The sequence below is a fragment of the Dendrobates tinctorius genome, unplaced genomic scaffold, assembly GCF_039654945.1.
Source record: "Dendrobates tinctorius isolate UK_male_01 unplaced genomic scaffold, ASM3965494v1 ptg000032l, whole genome shotgun sequence".
NCBI classification, from domain to species: Eukaryota; Metazoa; Chordata; class Amphibia; order Anura; family Dendrobatidae; genus Dendrobates; species Dendrobates tinctorius.
The window spans coordinates 21317412-21337364 of record NW_027361700.1 but is presented as its reverse complement, the minus strand read 5'-3'; the positions used below and the strand labels follow the sequence as shown (position 1 = coordinate 21337364).

The 19953-nt window shown below is 46.6% G+C and overlaps 1 protein-coding gene across 9 annotated transcripts in view; it reads right to left on the bottom strand.

Moving 5' to 3' along the window:
- Positions 1 to 18679: 18679 nt before the first annotated feature.
- The window catches only part of GRB7 (growth factor receptor bound protein 7), a 192553-nt gene continuing 191279 nt past the window's right edge, over positions 18680 to 19953 (bottom strand). For all 9 annotated transcript variants that reach the window (XM_073572584.1, XM_073572590.1, XM_073572587.1 and 6 more), the window contains one exon: positions 18680 to 19434. In XM_073572584.1, coding sequence (XP_073428685.1) covers positions 19288 to 19434 — 147 coding nt within the window. In that variant the 3' untranslated portion in view covers positions 18680 to 19287. The remainder of the gene's footprint in view (positions 19435 to 19953) is intronic.

The following is a 19953-nucleotide window of genomic DNA, read 5'->3' as shown; positions in this document are numbered from 1 at the left end:
AGATGATTGGATTGTATATGCCGGAACAAAAATCATTGTTCTCAGCAGCACATTGTTACACCGTTCCGTCATACTCACCCGGTCTCCGCTCCCACGCCGCAGCCGGTCTCCGCTCCCACGCCGCAACCGGTCTCCACTCCCACGCCGCAGCCGGTCTCCACTCACACGCCGCAGCTGGTCTCCGCTCCCACGCCGCAGCCGGCCTCCGCTCCCACGCCACAGCCTCTCTCCACCCTACGGCCACGGCGGTCACCTCTGACGGGCTCGCGGCTGACACTATCCCTGCATGCAATGCGCCTCCCTGCTGCTTCTTGTGCTCCGGCTGTGCCCTGACCCGGAAGCACCTTCAGGCCAATGGCAGACCAGACGGGGCTATATCAGGCCGCTTACCCCTGAAGGAGGTGCCTGATCGTTGTGTTACCTTGCACACTGGGCCCTGCTTCCTCCTGTGCTCTCTACAGTGTCTCGGTGCCGTCCTCAGTGTTTCCTGCAGCAGCCTTGCAGCCTGTCTTCCATGTTCGCTAACAGTTATTCTCAGTCCTGCTCCAGGGTTCCTGTTTCCTCCGTCTCCTGCCTCAGGGGTTCCTGATACATCCTACTCCAGTCCTGCCTCCCATGTTCCAGTTCCATCCTGCTCCAGTCCTTCAGTCCTCCTTTATTCCTGTCTCCTGTGTTCCAACTCTGTCCTGTCATCTACACTTCAGTGCCTCCACGTTCCAGTCTATAGTTTTACTCCATTCCTGTCTCCTGTGTGCCAGCCCTGTTCGGTCATCTACAATTCAGTCCCTCTGTCCTACTTCAGTCCATCCTGAGCCGCCACTCTCGGTACCGGCTACCGTGGTACTAGAACCCCTGGGCCTGCTCCTAACGGTCCCTGTATAGGGGTCGGTTCCACCTGGCCGCTCGCCCAGGGCCCCTCGGTGCCACGGTCCAGATGGTCCACTCCTGGAGATTCCAGCTCCTGACCACCCACGCTAACAGTACGATCAGGCCATGGACTCCGCCGGTACTACTGCTGCTACTCAGAAAGAGTTGCTCTTCCTGCGGGAGAATCAGGGATGCATTATGTCAATCATGAAGTCTATGGACATCCATTTGTCGGCCCTGCAGTTGGCCGATCCTGGAAATGCCACTCAGCTGGCCAGTCTCCAACAGGAGCTGGGTCAGCAACAAGATACTCAAGCCCACATTTTGTCTTACATGGCCTCCTTTGACAGTCGCTTGTCAGCCCTCCAGGCTGCTACCGCATCCCCGACTCCTCCCTCCGTGTCTACAGCTCTCCCGATGCCTCGCCTTGCCAAACTGCCTCGCTTCACCGGGTGTCACGTGGACCCGTCCTGTGTGATGCGACCAGCAGGTCGGTAACTGAAACAACAAGACACAGCACGTGAAACTGTCCTGTGTGACACGGCCCGCAGGCCGGTAACTAAAACAACAAGACATGGGGAAGGGGAAACAGTTACAACAGTGGGCCATGCGATAGGGAACGGGGACGTGGACACCTCCTGCACTCCCCTGAGTCAGTGTCCCTCACTCTCCTAACGGTCCCTAGGCCGGTTCCGCACTGGGCGCTGATCAGGATACCTGTCACCCTAGCACACCCTACACCTATCCCTTGCTAGGTAGCTGGGTGATGCAGGCACTGGCCCTACTGCTGTACTAATACATGCCAGGGAAAAATACAAGCAAGAAAACACCACTTAGCTTTGCTCTGTTGCTCCCAGCAACAGAGTCCACCACCAGAATGCAGATTTCCTCCTGAATAGCTGCCACCAAGCTCTGTCAGAGCTGCAAGGAAATCCCCTCTGACTCAACGATTTAGATGAAGGAATTGAGGGTAAACTGATTAAATTTGCTGATGACACAAAGCTAGGAGGGATAGCTAATACTAGAGAAGAGAGAGAGAGGATTCAAAAAGATTTAAATAAACTGGAGAAATGGGCAGCAACTAACAGAATGGTTTTTAACAGGGAGAAATGCAAAGTACTACATCTGGGCAATAAAAATGAAAAAAGCATATATAGAATGGGAGGAATAGGGCTAAGTGACAGCACATGTGAAAAAGACTTGGGTATACTAATAGATCACAGACTGAATATGAGTCAACAGTGTGATGCAGCAGCAAAAAAGGCAAATGCAATTCTAGGATGTATTAACAGAAGCATACAGTCTAGATCACGTGAAGTCATTATTTCCCTCTACTCCTCTTTGGTCAGACCTCATCTGGAATATTGTGTCCAGTTTTGGGCACCACATTTTAAAAAAGACATCAACAAACTGGAGCAAGTTCAGAAAAGAGCGACCAGAATGGTGACCGGTCTGCAAACCCTGTCTTATGAGGAAAGGTTGCAGGATTTGGGAATGTTTAGTTTGCAAAAGAGAAGACTGAGAGGAGACTTAATAGCTGTCTACAAATATCTAAAGGGCTGTCACATTGTAGAAGGATCAACTTTATTCTCATTTGCACAAGGAAAGACTAGAAGCAATGGGATGAAACTGAATGGGAAGAGACACAGATTAGATATTAGAAAAAACTTTTTGACAGTTAGAGTGATCAATGAGTGGAACAGGCTGCCACGAGAAGTGGTGAGTTCTCCTTCAATGGAAGTCTTCAAACAGAGGCTGGACAGACATCTGACTGGGATGATTTAGCGAATCCTGCTTTGAGCAGGGGGTTGGACCAGATGGCCCAGGAGGTCCCTTCCAACTCTACGATTCTATGATTCTATGATTCTATGATTCTATGATCCTTCCACAACAGGGCTCTGACTGAGCTGCCAGTACCTCTCTCTAGCTCCTTCCTCCACCAAGGATGGTTGAAATGAACACTATCACCAACAGTGATTGCAACACTTGACACTCTTCTGTAGCAGAGCCAGAGCAATCACACCTGCTTTATAATCACATGCACTAAACTAAAGAAACCAGAGTGCAATGATGCTCACCACCACCGGGGCAAACTAGAACAAAAGACACCACTGTGTAATAATCCTAACGGCCACCGGGGCAAAACCAAACTTAAGCACACAGCTTAAGGAAAAAAAAAAGGTTACATGTGCTTTAATCTGCCATGATCCAGCATGGATCATGACATCGGGGATCCCAAGCTCTGTAGGGGGTTCCTAAATCGGTGTAGCCTCCACTTTGAATGGTTGCCGCAGCAATATCCCTCTGATCGGGCCAAGGTGGCCTTCATCATGTCCCATCTGGAGGGGGAGGCCCTGTCTTGGTTGAATCCCCTCTGGGAATGTGACGACCCTGTAGTCTCGAGTCTCCCAGTTTTCTTGGATACTTTTTGCAGGGTCTTCGACGAGCCGGGCCAGTTAGCCTCTCTCACTGAGTCACTCTTTAACTTACATCAGGGTTCTCTCATGGTCGGACAGTACGCTATTCGCTTTCGCACTGTCTCCTCTGAGCTCGGCTGGAATAACGTGGCTTTGGTAGGGGCATTCTGGCGCGGTCTTTCAGGCAGAATAAAAGATGAACTCGCAGGTCGAGATACCCCGTCCACCTTAGAGGACCTTATCTCGCTGGCTACCCGCATTGACCTACGCTTCCAGGAGCGCGCTCGCAAGTCAGCGAGACAGGAGGTCCACCAGGCCAGTTCCCCTTTTCACCCATTCTGCCAGTCCCCGTTCGGCCGGGTCCTCTTCTCCCTCCTCGGTCGAATCCATGCAGATAGATCACCTAAAGTTGGCCGAGTTGCGTCAGAGAGAGAGGCGGGCACAAGGTCTGTGCCTCTATTGCGGTGATTCATCACACTATGTCCGCACCTGTTCTAAGACAGGGAAACTTCTCCACCTAGGTCAGGTAAGAGAGGCCTCCCTAGGTGATGATGATCCCTCTCAACCTCTTACAATTTCTGTGCTTTTGGTTTCAGGGGAGAGACGTGGTTCCGAGGTGGCCTACGTGGATTCGGGCTCGGCAGGTAACTTCATTCGACCTGAAGAGGTGGACAAATACCAAATTCCCGTGGTTACTCTAACCCTATCCAGATTGACGCAATGGATGGCAAACCGCTACAGGTGACCGTCACCTTGGTCACTGAAGAACTGGCGTTGCAAGTCGGAGCCTTACACCGAGAGAAGATAGCCTTCTACCTTTTGCCTAAGCTCTCTCACGCCATTCTACTTGGTCTTCCATAGTTAAGGACTCATCAGCCTGTTCTCGACTGGTCTTTTGGGGAGATACTCCACTGGGGGCACCCGTGCCAAGCTCGCTGTCTGACTCCTGTCCGCCTGGCGTCCGCTCCTCGGTCACCTCCTGGCCTTCCGGGTCTTCCTACAGCTTACGCCGATGTTTTTGATAAGAAGGAAGTGGAGGTCCTTCCTACACACCGGTCGTTTGACTGCCCAATTGAACTTGTTCCCGGTTGAACCCCTCCAAGGGGCAGAATCTACCCCTTGTCTCCCGCAGAGACCACCGCCATGTCCGAGTTTGTCCGAGAGAACCTCGCCAAAGGCTTTATACGGAAATCCTGGAAGGATGGAACTCTACGGCCGTGCAATGACTATAGGGGCTTGAATGAGATTACCATCATGATCAGGTTCCCTCTTCCACTCATTCCTGAGCTGTTTGACCGTCTCAGAGGGGCTCGGGTCTTCTCCAAGCTGGACCTCAGAGGAGCCTATAATCTGGTCCATATCTGTGCAGGTGACGAGTGGAAAAACGCTTTCAACACTCGAGACGGCCATTATGAGTACCTGGTCATGCCCTTTGGTCTTTGCAATGTTCCTGCGGTGTTTCAAGAGTTCGTCAATGAGATCTTCCGGGATCTCTTGTACTCCTGTGTGGTCGTGTACTTAGACATCCTCGTCTTCTCGCCGGATCTCTCGTTCCACAGAAAGAGTGTCCGCCTGGTGCTACAGCGTCTTCGGGATAACCGCCTGCATGCGAAGATCGAGAAATGTCTCTTCAAACAGACCTCTCTGCCATTTCTGGGATACATTATCTCCGACGCTGGTCTAAGGATGGACCCCGAGAAGTTATCTGCCATTCTCAAATGGCCTCGCCCCGTCGGAGTAAAGGCGATACAACGATTTCTAGGATTCGCCAATTATTACCGGCAATTTGTCTCCCACTTCTCTGCGATCACAAGACCTATTTCTGCTCTCACCCGTAAGAGGACTACTCACAAAGATTGGACTCCTGAGGCGGAGGAGGCCTTTCTGATCCTAAAACGGGCTTTCTCCACGGCTCCGGTCCTGCATCGCCCTGAGAGCAATCGACCTTTTGTACTCAAGGTGGACGCTTCCTCGACAGGTGCCGGGGCAGTATTGTCCCAGAGATCCACCTCCGGTTTCCTGCATCCTTGTGGCTTCTTCTCGAAGGCCTTCTCTCCATCCGAGTGTAACTACTCGATCGGCGACCGGGAACTCCTGGCCATCAATTTGGCATTGGAGGAATGGCATCACCTGCTGGAAGGAGCTGTTCATCCCTTTGTCATCTTCTCAGGCCAGATTCTTGTGGTCCATCTCCAGTCTGCCCAGAGACTCAACCCTCGTCAGGCCAGATGGTCCATATTTTTCGCCTGATTTGACTTCGAGCTCCATTTCCGTCCTGGCAACAAGAATACCAAAGCCCACACCCTATCCAGGGTCTTCCAGCCACATGAAACAACAGAGGAGCCTTCGCATATCATTGATCCCACTAGGATCATCACATTGGCTCCAGTGAACTGGCTTACTCCTCCTCCAGGCAATACACTTGTGCCTCAGAACCTCAAGCGAAAGGTCCTCCTATGGGGGCACTCCTCCAAACTGGCAAGCCATGCCAGAACTAAGAAGACCCTTGATCTTATCACGCATCACTACTGGTGGCCCACACTTCACCAAGATGTACTCAACTTTGTGGCTTCTTGTCCATCCTGTGCTAAAAACAAAGTGCCACGAAGACCTCCGTCCGGCTTGTTGCTTCCGTTGCCCATTCCTACGGTTCCTTGGGAAAACATCGCCATGGATTTCATCACCAACCTACCCTGCTCTTTGGGCTGCACAGTCATTTTGGTGGTGGTGGATCGTTTTTCTAAGATGGCCCACTTCGTCCCTCTGCCTGGTCTTCCCTCAGCGCCGGAGCTGGCCAAAGTTTTCATTCACCAAATCTTCAGACTCCATGGACTACCTCAATGCATTGTGTTTGACCGAGGGGTTCAGTTTACCTCCAAGTTCTAGCGTTCACTTTGCAAGCTCATGAACGTTTCCCTCGACTTCTCCTCAGCCTACCATCCACAGTCCAATGGACAGGTAGAGCGTACCAACCAGACATTGACGGGGTACCTACGTTATTTCTCCAATGCCCACCAGAATGATTGGGTCGACTTACTCCCCTGGGCAGAGTTTGCTTATAACAACCATGCTGGTGAGTCCTCAGCCAAGTCTCCGTTCTTCATTGTTTTTGGCAGACATCCTGGTGTTCCTCTTCCGATAACCCCTGCCTCCGAGGTACCCATGGCCAACGCCTTGTCCTCTGAATTTTCCGCTGATCAGATGAAGAATTATGCCAACAAAAGGAGATTGTATCCTCCACCGTATCGTGTTGGGGCAAAGTCTGGCTCTCCTCCAAATTCATCCGGTTGAAATTGCCCTCCTACAAGTTGGGACCACGCTACATCGGTCCGTTTGAAATTCTTGGACGTATCAACAAAGTCGTCTACAAATTGAGGTTGTCTGCTTCGCTCCGGGTCCCGAACACCTTCCACGTCTCCCTCCTGAAACCTGTGGTGCTGAATCGCTTCCATTCCTTGCCTGATCCTGGTCCTCAGCCGGTGGGTGCCGATGATGTCTTTGAAGTGCAGGACATTCTCGCTATGAAGAGGGTTAGAGGTAGGACATTCTTTCTTGTTGATTGGAAGGGCTTTGGTCCTGAGGAGAGATCCTGGGAGCCTCGGGAGAATATCAATGCTCCCCGTATCCTCAAGAGTTTTCTTGCTAATCTCCAGTGAGGGCGGCTTAGGGGAGGGGGTACTGTTACACCGCTCCGTCATACTCACCCGGCCTCTGCTCCCACGCCGCAGCCGGCCTCTGCTCCCACGCCGCAGCCTCTCTCCACCCGACGGCCACGGCGGTCACCTCTGACGGGCTCGCGGCCGACGCCATCCCTGCATGCAATGCGCATGCGCCATCGGCCGCGCCTCCCTGCTGCTTCTTGTGCTCCGGCTGGGCCCTGACCCGGAAGCGCCTTCGGACCAATGGCAGACCAGACGGGGCTATATCAGGCCGCTTCCCCCTGAGGGAGGCGCCTGGTTGTTGTGTTACCTTGCACACTGGGGCCTGCTTCCTCCTGTGCTCTCTACATTCTCTCGGTGCCGTCCTCAATGTTTCCTGTAGCAGCCTGTCTTCCATGTTCGCTAAGAGTTATTCTCAGTCCTGCTCCAGGGTTCCTGTTTCCTCTGTCTCCTGCCTCCGGTGTTCCTGATCCATTCTGCTCCAGTCCTGCCGTCCTACTCCAGTCCTGCCTCTGGTGTTCCTGTTCCATCCTGTTCCAGTTCTGCCGTCCTACTCCAGTCCTGCCTCCGGTGTTCCTGTTCCATCCTGTTCCAGTCCTGCCGTCCTACTCCAGTCCTGCCTCCGGTGTTCCTGTTCCATCCTGTTCCAGTCCTGCCGTCCTACTCCAGTCCTGCCTCCGGTGTTCCTGTTCCATCCTGTTCCAGTTCTGCTGTCCTACTCCAGTCCTGCCTCCGGTGTTCCAGTTCCATCCTGCACCAGTCCTTCCGTCCTCCTTTATTCCTGTCTCATGTGTTCCAACTCTGTCCTGTCATCTACACTTCAGTGCCTCCACGTTCCAGTCTATAGTTTTACTCCATTCCTGTCTCCTGTGTGCCAGCCCTGTTCTGTCATCTACACTTCAGTCCCACTGTCCTACTCCAGTCCATCCTGAGCCACCCCTCTCAGTACCGGCTACCGTGGTACTCGAACCCCTGGGCCTGCTCCTAACGGTCCCTGTATAGGGGTCGGTTCCACCTGGCAGCTCGCCCGGGGCCCCTCGGTGCCACGGTCCAGAGGGTCCACTCCTGGAGATTCCGGCTCCTGACCACCCACGCTAACACACATCGCCAGTGTAAACTGTAGATGTGCTGCTGATAACATACTGTATATGGACAGATTGATCTAATAGTGATTGTTTTGTTCCCATCATTCTTTCTCAGTTGGTGGAAAGAGGCCTGGAAACAAGCGAACGACTTCAATATTATAGATCACACTCATTTAGCGACCTGAACTCAACGCATGTAAATACAACAGAAATGCTTCTGTGTGATGTGCAGTATGTTAGCATTTGGGGCCCCATTTTAAACTTTTGCCTAGGGTCTCACTTTGCCTAAAACCGTCCCTGATTACATGAACACCCTATTTTTACACTATGGCTCGTCCGAACAACGAAAGCAATTGTTACCATCCACCTTTCGTGTCTCCCCTTTTTCCTCATAGATTGTAGGCTTGCGAACAGGGCCTCTCATTCGTGTTGGTATCTATTGATCTGTGTGTTTAGTGTTATATTTAATGTCTATTGTCTGTACAAGTCCCCTCTAAAATGTAAAGTGCTGCGGAATATGTCGGTGCTATAGACATAATTATTATTATTAGTATTATTATTATTATTATTAAATCTTGGGCAGTTAATGTGTGTATGTTTTACTCAACATGTTTTTGCGACTCTGTTGACTATATTTGCCACAAAGCTATTGATGGTTCTGTTATCACCAGGCCTCAATATCTAAGCAACTTCAAGAGTGCTACATCCTTTGTAAAACTTGTATCAATTTTTGGCTTTTCAGAGTCGGTTAAATCTTTTTTGCCTAATTTGCTTAAGGTAAACAAGCTGACTAATAATTCTGCACACCTTGGTAAAGGATCCTGATATCTTTAGGCCGCAACCTCCTCATTACACCAATTGATCTGATCTGCTTCATTCAATAAGCATTCAAATTTATACAGCTTGGAGGTGGAAAATCTGCATAAAAATTGTGATATGGTCAAAGTACACACTTGCCTTAAAATTGTGCACACATTGTATAGCATCTGTCTCTAAAAGCAGCGATCGGATTGTGCACCATTTGCTGATGCTACCATTTAGATGCAGCTGTCAATCACTGCGATTGTGGGTAACTAATGAGTTACCATGACCTGCAGAAAGTCCTTGTGGCTGCTATCCTACTGAAAAGTTCAGTCAGTCAAAGGATGAAGATCCACAATTACTGAAATGCAATCAAAAGTTCATTTTCCCTTCGGGAACTAAAAAATAAAGTAAACATTAAAAAAAGAATGTTCCAAAACATATATAAAAATAAAATATATATAAACACACATTCAAAAATAAGAAAATGAAAGAAATAAACACATTTGGAATTTTCATATCCCATAATGTTTGATCTATGAAAATATAAAATAATTGAAACCATACATTAAAAACTGAAAAGATCAAAAAATCTATGGTAAACATCACAACTGCTGTTTTTCGGTCATCACTCTTCTCTAAAAAAAATACAATGAAAAGCAATCAAAATGGTAACAATGAAAACATCAGTTGAACATGCAAAAAACAATCCCTTATGCAGATCTATGGATGGAAAAATTAAAAAGTTTCTGGTCTCACAAGAGGTTGACATAAACAATTTATTTACTAGGTTCCCAAGTTTTTTAACCACTAGACCAGAATATAAAAAATCCCTCTCTGTTACAAACACCAAACATTTTGTGTTTGGGTTTGCCAATCTCCTGGGTCCTTGAAGGGTTTTTGGTTTATTGCAAGCAGCAGAATGTTTGTAAGTTTTGCTACTAAACCTAATTTGCAATTGGGGTTGAAAAATTTTGATTACAAATGTGACTTTATTTTCTTTTGTGTAAAGCCCCCGTTACACATAACGATGTCCCAGCGATCCCACCAACGATCCAACATGATGGGATCGCTGGGACATCGTTAGGCTGATCGCCGGTGAGCTGTCACAAGACAGCCCCAGCGATCGGGATCAGCGACGCTGGTTTCTAATGTAAATGCTCTCACCCTTGTCCTCAGTTCTCTTCTCCCCAGGTTCCGTACTAATCTTTCTCCCTTCTGAAGAATCAGGCTTTCTCTTGCTCTTTCCCGTGCCAACAGCTCCGACTCACAACAGTCTGCTGCTGCACTTCCTTCCACTCCATCCCTCTCTGGGGATCTTCTTTCTCTAACTGACCCTTTCCTAATCTTCTTCCGCTCTCTGTGCAGTCTAAGCTCCACACGCTTCCCCAGCACCCTTCGTGAGCCAAAGCAGCTGACTTACAGGGTGCTCCGCTATTCTAAAGTGTGTGCTGGGTGCAGGTGTTGGAGTGTGGTCAGGCGTCTCCACCTTACCTGGATAGTGGGGTACCACACCTCAGGAGGAGGTGCAGTACCTCTGTGGTGACTGAACCCTCAGGGGTGCCACAGATCTACCACCACCCCCTCCCACATACAAAACAGTGGACTGTTTCTGTGACGGGGATGGGGCCTTAAGGCGCTGGGGACACAAGGCCTTGAAGTGTCTTGGTTGGTTGCAATGATGACATCGGATGTGTTCCACCCTTGACCTGGAGAGAGGAGCAGAGGGGTATATGTCCTCATAGCTCAGAGTGGTCACGCCGGGCAGGTAGCCAAAGATTTCCAGGGCCTTACCCCTGAGGAGACGGGTTAAGAACTAGATCCACTGGTCCTCAGGCAGATGGTACTGATGGCAATTTTTTTCAAATGCCAGCAAGATAGTGTCCAAGACCCCTCCTTGGTCCTGCAGAGGGAAGTCCTCTGGCCGTAGCCTTAAGATCCAGATCTCAGGGGACTTGCGACGGGCTGGGGTCTGCAGCTGTAGTTGGAGGTGAAGCATTTGTTGCGGGTGTTCTCGCCCCCGCTGACATTCTGCTATAAGAGTATCGTAGGTGGCTTTGTCTCCAGCCATGAGACTGGCCAGACCTGCTTGCAGGAGGACATCCGATCCTGCTTGGCTGGGGTTGGCAGGTGAGGGGCAGTCCACTGCAAGATTAAGCACAGGTGACGGGCTCCTTGGGGAGCCTTGGCTGGACTCCCCAACGCCTTGAACAACACAATCGTCGACCTCTCCATTGACCATAGCATTGGCCATTTCCTGGGCTCTGTCCCTGCCCCTCTGGGTTGGACTGAAATCTCCTCCATTGACCTTGATGGTACTCGTCTCATAATTCATCTCTAGGTGTCGGTGACCAATTGTCCATGCCTTCCATTGATAGCTGATTGATGTTGGCCACCTTGCACAAAAGACAGCAGGGGGTCCCAGCTCTGTTCCTCCTTGCCTTAATTAACACGCGGCCTCTAATTCTTTGACGATATGGCATGTTCCTGTTCTTTTGGGAATTTGTGTACTTATGCCATGGGTGGGAGCTACAGTTCTGGGAGTAGAAGGAGATCTCTGGATAATATATTGGGCCTGAATTAATAAATCCAAAATGGAGTCTCCGTCGTCCCTCACAGAGAGTCTAGAAATAATCAAACAAGAACTGTGAATAGAGTTTAATGAACTTGACGCTGTGGTGACATTATGTATGTGGTGACATACCTTGAATCCTATTTGAATTGACTCCATTGACTCATAATTGGGTTTATCAGTTTACTGTTGGGGTATTTATTTTTCATGTCAGGAATAGTGATGCAAACTACTTTATTTTTGTAAAAAAAAAAAAAAAAAAAGAATACCATAACCTATGAAGGAATAAGTATTTCTTATCTCCAATCTCCAGGTTTATACACTATACTATATAATCCAACAATCCAATTTTCCGCATAACTATCCCAAAGAGTAGTGGCTTGAGCATATTTCCAAAACGGACATTTCTGGAGTGCTCCAAGAAAGAGAGGGGAATGTAACAAATGTTACTTGATTTAAGATCCAAGTGTAGGAAGATGCGCTTGCATAGCATGCTTTAAAGGGAACCTGCCCTCTTGTACATGCAGTCCGATATGTGGACAGCAAGGTAAAGAGGAGAAGCTGAACAGAATTATATGCTTGTTTGGAAAAAAAATCAGTACAACTTGTATTTTATTCAGTGATTCCTGGTGTTTGTATGAATATGAGTCCACTAGGTGGAAAACTCAGTGATTGTCATACTGGGAAGACTTGTCAATTACCAAGTAGAACAGGACATATGCATCAGGGATTTCAATGACTAGTTTAAAGGGCATGTCACACTAAGAGATATCGCTAGCAATATCGCTATAACTAGTGACGTTATAGCGATATTGCTAGCGATATCTCTGTGTCTGATACTTAACTACGACCCGCTCCCCCGCTGGTTATCGCTGATCGCGCGAGAACGTTCAGGACTGTTTCTCGTCGTCAGCTTCCTGTGGCGCTTCCTGCTGTGAGGACGAGCGACGCGTGGAGCCGGGCGGGAGGACGCAGGATCGCCTGGTGTGACAGGTAAGTAGCGACCCCCATCCCCAGCGATGTCGCTAGTGAGATCTGCCTGTGTGGCAGCTCACTAGCGACCACTTAGCGATGTACCAGCGATCCTGACCGCGTCATATCGCTGGTCGGGATCGCTGGTACATCGCTAAGTGTGACAGTACCTTTAATGAAGTTTTCTCTAAAAAATGTACATCAATCTGATCAGCTCCTCCTGTTCTATAACCTGCCATAGATCATAGAATGGTAGAGTTGGAAGGGACCTCCTGGGCCATCTGGTCCAACCCCCTGCTCAAAGCAGGATTCGCTAAATCATCCCAGTCAGTTGTCTGTCCAGCCTCTGTTTGAAGACTTCTCGTGGCAGCCTGTTCCACTCATTGATCACTCTAACTGTCAAAAAGTTTTTTCTAATATCTAATCTGTGTCTCCTCCCATTCAGTTTCATCCCATTGCTTCTAGTCTTTCCTTGTGCAAATGAGAATAAAGTTGATCCTTCTACAATGTGACAGCCCTTTAGATATTTGTAGACAGCTATTAAGTCTCCTCTCAGTCTTCTCTTTTGCAAACTAAACATTCCCAAATCCTGCAACCTTTCCTCATAAGACAGGGTTTGCAGGACCACATATATATCAGTTACCATTTTCAACATGACAAGTTCCCTTTAACCCCCAAGGTTGGTTTGCACGTTCATGACCGGGCCAATTTTTACAATTCTGACCACTGTCCCATTATGAGGTAATAACTCTGAAACGCTTCCATGGATCCTGGTGATTCTGACATTGTTTTCTTGTGACATATTGTACTTCATGATAGTGGTAAAATTTCATTCATATAACTTGCGTTTAATTGTGAAAAAAACAGAAATTTGGCGAAAATTTTGCAATTTTCCAACTTTGAATTTTTATGCCCTTAAATCACAGAGATACGGCACACAAAAAACTTAATAAATAACATTTCCCACATGTTTACTTTACATCAGCAGAATTTTGGAACCCAAATTTTTTTTTTGTTAGGAAGTTATAAGGGTTAAAAGTTGACCAGCGATTTCTCATTTTTGCAACACCATTTTATTTTTACGGACCACATCACATTTGAAGCCACTTTGAGGGGTCTATATGATAGAAAATACCCAAAAGTGACACCATTCTTAAAACTGCACCCCTTAAGGTGCTCAAAACCACATTCAAGAAGTTTATTAACCCTTCAGGTGCTTCACAGGAATTTTTTGAATATTTAAAAAAAATGAACATTTAACTTTTTTTCACAAAAAAAATACTTCAGGTTCAATTTTTTTTATTTTACCAAGTGTAAAAGGAGAAATTGGACTGGAAAAGTTATTGTGCAATTTGTCCTGAGTACGCTGATACCTGATATGTGGGGGGAACCACTGTTTCGGCGCATGGCAGAGCTCAGAAGGGAAGGAGCGCCGTTTGACTTTTTCAATGCAAAATTGGCTGGAATTCAGATTGGATGCCATGTCACATTTGGAGAACCCCTGATGTACCTAAACAGTGGAAACCCCCCACAAGTGACCCTATTTTGGAAACTAGACCCCCTAGGGAACTTATCTAGATATGTGGTGAGAACTCTGAACCCACAAGGGCTTCACAGAAGTTTATAACGTACAGCGGTACAATTAAAAAATCATATTTTTTCCACAAAAATGATCTTTTCACCCCCAATTTTTATTTTCCCAAGGGTAACAGGACCCCAAAAGTTATAGTGCAATTTGTCTTGAGTATGCTGATACCCCATATGTGGGTGTAAACGACTATTTGGGCACATGGCAGAGCTCGGAAGGGAAGCAGCGCCATTTGACTTTTTTGGCTGGAATTGAGATCGGACACCATGTCGCGTTTGGAAAGCCCCTGATGTACCAAAACAGTGGCAACCCCCCACAAATGACACCATTTTGGAAACTAGACCCCCCCCAAGGAACTTATCTAGATGTGTGGTGAGAACTTTGAACCCCCAAGGGCTTCACAGAAGTTTATAACGTACAGCCGTACAATTAAAAAATATTTTTTCCACAAAAATGATCTTTTCACCCTCAATTCTTACTTTTCCAAGGGTAACGGGACCCTAAAAGTTATTGTGCAATTTGTCCAGAGTACGCTGATACCTCATATGTGGGTGTAAATGACTATTTGGGCGCATGGCAGATCTCGGAAGGGAAGCAGCGCCATTTGACGTTTTTGGCTGGAATTGAGATTGGACACCATGTCGCGTTTGGAAAGCCCCTGATGTACCTAAACAGTGGAATCCCCCCACAAGTGACTCCATTTTGGAAACTAGACCCCCTAAGGAACTTATCTAGATGTGTGGTGAGCAATTTGAACCCCCAAGGGCTTCACACAAGTTTATAATGTCCGGGCGTGAAAATAAAAAAATCGTAACTTTCCACAAACATGATCATTTAGTCCCCAATTTTTTTTACTTTTCCAAGGGTACCAGGAGAAATTAGACCCCAAAAGTTGTTGTCCAATTTGTCCTGAGTACGCTGACACCCCATATGTGGGAGAAAACTACTGTATGGGCACACGTCGAGGCTCGGAAGGGAAGTAGTGATGTTTTGGAATGCAGACTTTGATGGAATGGTCTGCGGGTGTCATGTGCGTTTGCAGAGCCTCTGATGTGCCTAAACTATTGAAACTCCCCACAAGTGACCCCATTTTGGAAACTAGACCCCCCACGGAACTTATCTAGATGTGTCGTGAGCACTTTGAACCCTTAAGTGCTTCACAGAAGTTTATAACGCCCAGGCGTGAAAATAAAAAAATCATATTTTTTTTTCCACAAAAATGATATTTTTGCCCCCAATTTTTTATTTTCCTAAGGGCAACAGGAGAAATAGGACCCCAAAAGTTGGTTTGCAATTTGTCCTGAGTAGGCTGATACCCTATATGTGGGGGGTAAAACACTGTTTGGGCGCATGGCAAAGCTTGGAAGGGAAGGAGCACCATTTGACTTATTCAACGCAGAGTTGGCTGGAATTGAGATCAGATGCCATGTTGCGTTTGGAGAGCCCCTGATGTGCCCAAACAGTGGAAACCCCCCAATTCTGTCTCCAACCCTAACCCTAGCCCTAACCCTAATGGGAAAATGGAAATACATTTTTTAAATTTTATTATTTTTCCCTAACTAAGGGGGTGATAACGGGGGTTTGATTTACTATTTATGGCGGTTTTTATGTTTGGCAGCTGTCGCACGCTAAAAGACGCTTTTTTTGTAAAAATAGTTTTTGCATCACCACATATTGAGAGCTATAATTTTTCCATATTTTGACCCACTGAGTCATGTGAGGTCTTATTTTTTGCGGGACGAGTTGACGCTTTTATTGGTATCATGTTCGGGCACGTCACATTTTTTATCGCTTTTTATTCCGATTTTTGGGACACAGAATGAACAAAAACCAGCGTTTCATGATTTTCTTTTGGGGGGTGCGTTTACACCGTTCCGCGTGCGGTAAAAAAGATAAAGCAGTTTTATTCTTCGGGTCAGTACGGTCACAGCGATACCTCATTTATGTCTTTTTTTATGTTTTGGCGCTTTTATGCAATAAAAACAATTTTATTTAAAAAATAATAATTTTTGCATCGCTTTATTCTGCGAGCTATAACTTTTTTATTTTTTCTCTGATGATGCTGCGTGGCAGCTCATTTTTTGCGGGACAAGATGACGTTTTCAGCGGTACCATGGATATTTATATGCGTCTTTTTGATCGCGTGTTATTGCACTTTTTGTTTGGCGGTATGATAATAAAACATTATTTTTTGCTTCGTTTTTTTAAGAGGTTCACTAAAGGGGTTAACTAATGGGACAGTTTTATAGGGCAGGTCGTTACGGACGCGGCGATACCAAATATGTGTACTTTTATTGTTTTTTTTATTTCCAAAAAATGAATTTATTAGGGAATATTTTTTTTTTTTAATTAGCTATTTTTTTTAAATTATCTTTACACTTTTTTTTTTTTTTAACTTTATTAGGTTGTCCCAGGGGGGACATCACTGTCCTGTGACAGATCGCTGATCTGTCACAGCCCACAGGCATTGAAGACTTCCTCTTGCCTGCACTTTGCAGGCACTGAGGAAGCCAACTCCCTGCAGGCCCCCGAAGGTCCCCGTCGCCATCTTGGATTCGGGTCCTGCAGGGAAGGAGACCCCCGCAGCAGTGCTGCACATTGCGCTGCTGTGGGGGGCTCAGGGAAGCATGGAGGGAGCCCCCTCCCTGCCGATGCTTCCCTTTAACCCCCGGTACACCGCGATCGTGTTTGATCGCGGTGTGCAAGGGGTTAACGTGTCGGGGCGGTCCGTGACCACCCCTGACACATTGTGCCGGGTGTCAGCTGTGATAATCAGCTGACACCTGGCTGTGATCAGCGGCACTCACCACGTGGGCATCGCTGTGACGTACTATCCCGTCCCTGTGAATTAAGTCCCAGGGCACATGGACGGGATAGTATGTCACATGGCAGTAAGGGGTTAAAGATAGCCAACAGAGGGATATAGCAATTAGCCAGCCACTGAACTTAATAATATAACCTGTGCAATAGTAAGGAAATCCTGAAAACATGGCACATTAGAATTACTTGAGCACACTGTTTTAAAGAACTCATAGGCTTCTTATATTTTAAGGCAGTGGTCCCCAATGTTTCTGACCTTGAGAGCCACATTCAGCTCTGAAAGTGTGTCGCAGTGTACATTCAGCTCCCGTCCCCCTCACAATATTGGCAACCAAAGTCCCCATTATGGACATAATGATAACCAAAGCTTTTCCACCAAAATCACCCTGAAGCAGTATACCAAGACCCAGGGGTTCCCACAATACTCCGTTCAGTATTCTACCATCAAGCACTCCCAACACACTGTTGCATCAAGCTTCAAGCACCTCCCTGACAGGTAGTATCGTTCGGTCTCCATCTTACCATACGTAAATTATTTCTAAACCCATAATTCCAAAGACATACTGATAGTGAATTTAGATTGTGAGCCCCATCAGGGACAGTGATGATAATGTGTGCGAAACTGCAAAGCGCTGCGGAATATGTTAGCGCTATATAAAAATAAAGATTATTATTATTATTAATACCAGTATATTTGCATACAGACCTGCTCTTCTGTGCAGGGCTACTCACAAAATTCAATGAGCGGTACACGTGACCGCTCAGCGCTGGATGAAGCCGCCGCGGGATGCAGGGTGAGTATCAGGCACTGCTGCACCGCCGCCAGCTCCCCTTCTGTCCGCGGACCGGCAAGGGCACTGCAAGGGCCCGGTGCTGGGCCGCGGACCGGTGGTTGGGGACCCCTGCAATAGACAATGTCAGAAACCTCTTACCTAGGCCAAGGAGAAAAAGAACTAGACTGTTTCACAGTGGTCCCAGGTGTTTTCAGATGAAAGAAAATTTTGCATTTCATTTGGAAATCAAGGTCCCAGAGTCTGGAGGTAGAGTGGAGAGGCCACAATCCAAGCTGCTTGAGGTCTAGTGTGAAGTATCCACAATCAGTGATGGTTTGGGGAGCCATGTCATCTGCTGGTGTAGGTCCACTGTGTTTTATCAAGACCAAAGTCAGCGCAGCCGTCTACCAGGAAATTTTAGAGCACTTCATGCTTCCCTCTGCTGACAAGCTTATTAGAGATGGAAATTTCATTCTCCAGCAGGACTTGGCGCCTGTCCACACTGCCAAAAGTACCAATACCTGGTTTACAAACAACAGTATCACTGTGCTTGATTGGCCAGCAAACTCGCCTGACCTTAACCCCATAGAGAATGTATGAAGTATTGTCAAGAGGAAGATGAGAGACACCAGACTCAACGATGCAAACAGCTGAAGGCATCCATAACACCTCAGCAGTGCCACAGGATGACTGCTTAAATGCCATGCTGCATTGATGCAGTAATTGATGCCAAAGGAGCCCTGACCAAGTACTGAGTGCATTTACTGAACATACATTTCAGTAGGCCATCATTTCGGATTTTAAAATCATTTTTCAAGCTGGTGTTATAAAGTATTCTAATTTACTGAGATAATGACTTTTGGGTTTTCATTGGCTGTAAGCCATAATCATCAACATTAACAGAAATAACCACTTGAAGTAGATCACTCTGTTTGTAATGGCTCTACATAATACAGTATATGAGTTTCACTTTTTGTATTGAAGAACTGAAATAAATTAACTTTTTCATGATATTCTAATTTAGTGAGAAGCATCTGTATATATTCGATTGTGTCATAATAAATAGAAGCTGGTGTGAAAAGAGCCAAATCTAGCGCTGACCCCTAAAATCAGAGTAAACTAGGGTAGTGAACATTTTTTATTATTGTGACACTTTTGGATACATATAAATAAACTGCTCCTCTTCATATGTAGATTGTGTTCAAAGATTTCTGTACAAAATAAGAGAAAATAGAGGAAAAAATATAATATCCTTTACGATTTCTTATATAAAATATTTGACAATGAACTGGCCTTGTGGATATTTACAGTATAGTGCCCTCAGCAACAGATGCACAGTTTAACATTCCTTCCCAGACACAGGGTGCCCTTCTCCTGCCATCTCTTAGAGGGCATAGGAGATTATGGAAAGCTTGTCTTCCACTGGAATTTAGCCACCAAATGTCATTCTGCTGTCGCCTGACAGTCTTGCAAAGACGATTGTAGCATCACAAAGAAAAGAAAAAGTTTAGCTTATTGACTATGTGTTCCCTGAAACATCTTCAACCACTCATGTGAGGGTTTGGATCCACACAGTAACAATCTAGTAATAATTTACAAATCCCAGCAGAGAACTTGAGCCATCTTTCACACAGTGGCGCACCAATCACCTTATGGAAACATCGGTCTTAAATCGTAACTTTTTTCTTCAAGAGGTCTGTTCAGTCCTTGATTTGTGGTAATCAAGACCCTTTTTACAGGGCTACAGAAGTGCAGTAGTGCTTCAGGGTGCATGGTAGGATACCCTTGTTGATCTGGTGGAACTCAACCAGCTGAATAAGGTCTACAAATTTTGTTTGTCCATCATCCATTGAGTAGAAAGGCTTGGCATCTTCCTCACACTAAAATGAGATAAAAAGTCAAATATGTGTTCAGTATAAACCTACGATATACGGTTCTGTACAGAACAATGCATAAACCCCATCTTGTTATCAGATATTTATATAGTAATGTACAGTATTGGACGCGTTAAAGCGCCATTTTGCACAAAACAGCTGTCGTCCGTCTTTTAACACCTGCACCCTCCTGCATCCATGGTTTTAAGGATTGTTATATAAACAGTTTTTATGGGACTGAGAGTGCCACCTTCTTCTCTTCTTCAAAATATATGTATGTCTTACACGTGGTGAATCACCCAGAGCCCCTCAGCAATTGCAAGGTGTGTATGGATATCCTTCATGATTATGTGAGTTTTGACTGGTGCAGTTATTTTCTTCTTATTGCACATATTCATGCATTGTCTCACATTTATTTTTTATTTCCCATCAAATTATGGTAGGAGCCTGCCACACAAGCTGAGAGCTAGCTGGCAATGCTTATTGGTAATATCGATATGGAAATCATTCTAATTTATTTGCTGT